This window comes from Halyomorpha halys, unplaced genomic scaffold (genome assembly GCF_000696795.3).
Source record: "Halyomorpha halys isolate HHAL.00 unplaced genomic scaffold, Hhal_1.1 Scaffold640.1, whole genome shotgun sequence".
Lineage (NCBI taxonomy): Eukaryota > Metazoa > Arthropoda > Insecta > Hemiptera > Pentatomidae > Halyomorpha > Halyomorpha halys.
This window is the reverse complement of record NW_027115902.1, coordinates 223,470-228,086: the sequence shown is the minus strand read 5'-3', so window position 1 is coordinate 228,086 and position 4,617 is coordinate 223,470. Positions and strand designations below refer to the sequence as shown.

General features: G+C 33.8%; 1 protein-coding gene across 1 annotated transcript; it reads left to right on the top strand.

The window, feature by feature from the left end:
* Positions 1-2,647: 2,647 nt before the first annotated feature.
* LOC112211038 (uncharacterized) lies at positions 2,648-4,116 on the top strand. Its single transcript, XM_024361979.2, has one exon. It carries the CDS (start codon positions 3,073-3,075, stop codon positions 4,114-4,116), a length of 1,044 nt encoding a protein of 347 aa, XP_024217747.1. The 5' UTR covers positions 2,648-3,072.
* The last annotated feature ends 501 nt before the right edge of the window (positions 4,117-4,617 follow it).

Here is a 4,617-nt window from a genome sequence, read left to right as displayed (position 1 = left end):
AACGGAGAACGGCGTTATATATGTAGGTGAGGAATAGGATGGCTTTTCGAGGAAGAAGTTTAAGGATGTGGGTATTTTAAAATTACATATAGTGCATTCGTGTGGTTCAATTATTTATGTTTGGTTCATGAGTGTGATTTTGATAATGTATTTACTAGAGAGTCGTAATTGAATCTGGTTTTTTATTGGTTTGATTAATACCAAATATTTTGTATTTTGAAACATTTTTTTTTCATCTTAAACGAATTGTATTGTTGAATTTATTGATAACAAATAATTATTATTTATTTAAAAATGAATCGATACTGAGTGTCAGTATTAACTGTAAATAAGTGTTTAAGGTCCTGGTAATGTGAATAATATTTAAATTTTCCTAATTTAACATGCATTGCTCATTGGAACGATATAACTTTCAAGTTCGATTTTCATAGTATTCGATTCTTATCTATTCCCTAATAGCTATTTATCCAAGTTGGTTAGCAAATTATGTTTTAATTTATGCTGTACATTGTTGTGGAAATGTTTCATAAACAAAATATTAATTATTATACAATTACTTAGTTGTTGTTGATGTCTGGGGCTTTAGGGCGTAAAACCCTGAGGTCATCAACGCCCATGTTTCGCGCTTTATAATTCTATTTCATTTATATTTATAATTCTATTTCACTTTATTTTTCTCTTTAAATAATTACGAAAAAAAATTTAAATAATTACTTGTTTTCGTATTTTTTATTACGTATAACAGATTTTCTGGTTTAAGTCTTATTCAAAAGGCAATGAGTACTCTTTGAGTCATAGACCCAACAATAAAATAAAAAATTATTATAGTATATTAAAGGACAAAATTGATACAAGGAATCAATCAGGATTAATATATAAAAGTCCCTAAAATTTTCCAGCTATATACATAGGCGAGACAAAGCAATTATTGGGTGACAGAATTTATCAACACTATAATGATTTGAAAAACAAGGAAAAGGATCCAAATAAAACGGCACTAGTACAGCATGCAACCAAAAACCAACATTCTTTTGATTTTGAGAATACAATGATTTTACATAAATAAAATAATACATTCAAAAAGAAAATACTTGAATCCATTTACATATCTGAAAATATTAACTATACAGTGAATTTCAAAACAGATACAAGAAATTTAAATCAACACTACGCAGAGATATTAAGTAAAATTAATTTATGAAAAATATAGAATAAGTGGATAGTTATGATTAGCCTTGGATTAGATGGGAATTTGACTAATAAAGAGGAAAATTGACAAAAGTGTTGTTATGATAAATAATTTTAATGCTTGAACTGAGTAGAGGAAGGTTAGAAAAGCATTGTTGTGATAAAGTCTTAACAAACAGTGACTGTGATTAATGAATTTTAATTTTGGTTTTTAATGTGAATATTGACTAATTAGGTAATTAGACATAATTTGGGATATATTTATTAACAAAAAATTATGTTTTACCTAATGTTTTAATGTTTCATAGAAATTGTTGTTTTGACCTGGGCAGAATAGCCTGCATGAAGTTGAGTTTTTAATTCTTTTAGTTCCATAATTGTATTAAGGTAAGATAAATTATAAATAATAATGTTAAGTAATTTGAAGTGTTTGAGGATCATAATAATGCCGATGCCGTTACCACCAAACGCTCTCTGCATATATCCTTCCAGTGATGCCCCTCCAAACCCAATTCCACTAAATCTGTAAACACAATCCTCCCATCTACGTTTTGGTCTACCCCTCGGACGTTTACCTGTTGGTTCAGTGTTTATTACCATTTTAGGGATCCACTCGTTACTAAGCCCTACAATCTTACATGCCCATCTTATACGCCGCAATGCTATAACTTGAATTATATTTACCGGGTGTAGGTCCCTTAATTCAGCGTTGTGTAATCTTCTAAATACTCCTGTAAATTCATCCTTTTTCGGTCCGAATGTTTGAAAATCATACAAGTAAAAAAATCTGTTTTGTAGTAGATTGTCCCTGAGGATGGCCGGATTGGCTGAAACGTCGGACTTTTAAGAAAAATAAAATGTGTTGAGACTAAAATGGATAGAAATTGAATTATTTATTTTAACAAAATTAACCAGTCTAAAGAAAGTGTGTGATAATGAAATATTACTACTTTTAGTTTAATTAATAACGTTACTTAACACACTAACCTTTTAGACACTTTAAAGTATAAATTATATAAATATTATATGACCACTCGTTCAAATTTTAATTTTTGCCCTCGAGAATTTGTAAGTTAGAGAATCGTGTTGTATAATTAGTTGGTAAAGTTGTAGGTTACGTTAGTGCACCTTGCAAGTACATTCCCGTCATGCCAAAGTAGATGTCCGTAAATTGTCCATAAGTGTATTTCGTTCTTGTGACGGATAGTGTTATTTCATATTAAAATATATGAATTTTTACTTATATTAGGAGAAAATATAAATAAAATACACAAAATTTGAAATGTACCTGTGCAGGGACCCAAGTATTTGTGCCTTCCACACCAGACGTTAGACTGAATTTTACATATGTTAGATGTTGTGACTTCCTCTTTGGAGACCTAGGGTAACCTCCATGCTCCCGCCTCGTATTGTAACAGGTGTTGTAATAAAAAGTCCGTTAATGTATTTAGTGTCGTTTGCTTCCGAATGATCCACAATGATCGTTGATCATAAGGTTTAGTCCCTGAAGGCGTAATTCGTTCAGGAACTAACATTTGGCGACGAAATTAAAGAACCCGCGAGTGTTAAGTATTATCGCGATCCCGCAGTGAACTACGACAGCAAGATGTCTAGGTTACAAGGTATTTTTTTTCGAAGAAACGGCGATTTTAACGTTTTCCATACAAAACTGAAAAACTATTTCATCAGGGAAGACATCAATGACGTGGATAAAAAGAAAGCCACCCTCCTCACAGTAATTTCGGACTCGATAGTACAGCTACTTGAAAGTTTGTGTATGCCTGATAAATTGGACAAGGTGAAGTATGGGACATTGATTAAACTATTACAGGAACATTATGCACCCTCTAAATCATACTTCAGCCAACGACATTTATTTTATAAATGTGCGCCACCAAACACACTGATGAAACGGCTCGGGAATGGGCCGCCCGACTTAAAACTATAGCTGCTCAGTGTAAATTTGGGGATGATTGCTATTCTTCTCAGGGATATTATGGGGAAGGCCCTGTACAAGACAGGTTATTTGAGGAGGACGCATCGCTCCCAACATTGACGTTAAAAAGTGTTGTGGACATTGCATCTGGAAAGGAAGCTGCCTACGAAGAACGCAAACAAAGAGTCAGCCTCCAAGTCAAGCCCGAATCAGGTGTATTTCTCCATAAAGGTATGCGACAAAAACATTTACCTAATCATAGTTCTCCCCAACCAAAGATGCATGATAAACCCTGTGTACATTGTGGTCGTAAGAATCATACTTCCAACAATTGTAAATTCCGTGAATACTCATGCAATATTTGTGCAGTTAAAGGACATTTAGCGGTCGCTTGCCCTAATAAAAAGAAAATTAAGACTTCCAGAAGCAATACTGAGCATAAATACATGGGGAGGTTAGGCTCAAGCTGCAGTAGCTCTGAGGAAGAAGGGGCAGTTACGCGTAATGACTCTTTCCATAACCTCATTTCAACAAAAAAAGCCCCATTCCCATACACTGTCTCCTTAGAAATTAATAATAAGCCACTAACCTACCAGATAGACACTGGATCACACTACAATGTTGTTAGTGAATCTTTTTATGAAAGTCATTTTGGTCATATCAAGGTCTCTAGGAATGACCTACATTTAACTGATTATGTAGGTAACCCTATCATTCCCATAGGCAAATTCTCCACGCAAGTGAAAAGTGAAAATGGGAATTGTCATACTACGATCTTTTACGTGGTTAAACAGGGTGGACCTCCTCTTATTGGTCGTCAGGGTTTGGAAACTCTTAGCTCGAATGGTTCACCATTAATGCATTTGTCCAACAGTGTAACCAATTTGTTTTCTAAGGCCCCTCCTGAAGTTTATAAAATTCTGAAGAAGTATTCCAGCGTTTTTGATGACAGTGTGGGAACATTCTCGAAATATAAGATCTCGCTGAAATAAATGGAGGAGATTCAGTCGGCTGTGGAGATGCTTCTTCTCTACTTGGTGACTCGCATCTAGACGATTGCTGATTCCTAGCTAGTGGAGATGCTTCTATAAATAAAATACATAAAATTTAAAATGTACCTGTGCAGGGGCCCAAGTATTTATGCCTTGTGTTACGTGTCTTCGTATATCTTCCACACCAGACCTTAGACTGAATTTTACATATATCAGATATTGTATTTTTTGTTCTCTCATATGTTAACTGTTATCCAATGTTTATAACTAATTCCTCTATTCCAACAAGCTCTTCTGACTGTCTGAACTATAATGAGCATGCGCATTACATGTTTTGGAAGAAAAGCCCGTACTACGCTTGCTCCATACTGTTCCGGACATTGATAAGCGATTGTTGGAACAGACCTAAGATCAAAAAGTACCTACTTGATTATTAGACGTTCTTAAAAGTTGTAACCTATATATAACCTTCTTTTATATACATAAATGATTAACTGTAAG

What these genes read in the sequence shown, in the direction of transcription:
- LOC112211038 (XM_024361979.2), top strand. Translation starts at nt 3,073, where the DNA reads ATGTGCGCCACCAAACACACTGATGAAACGGCTCGGGAATGGGCCGCC.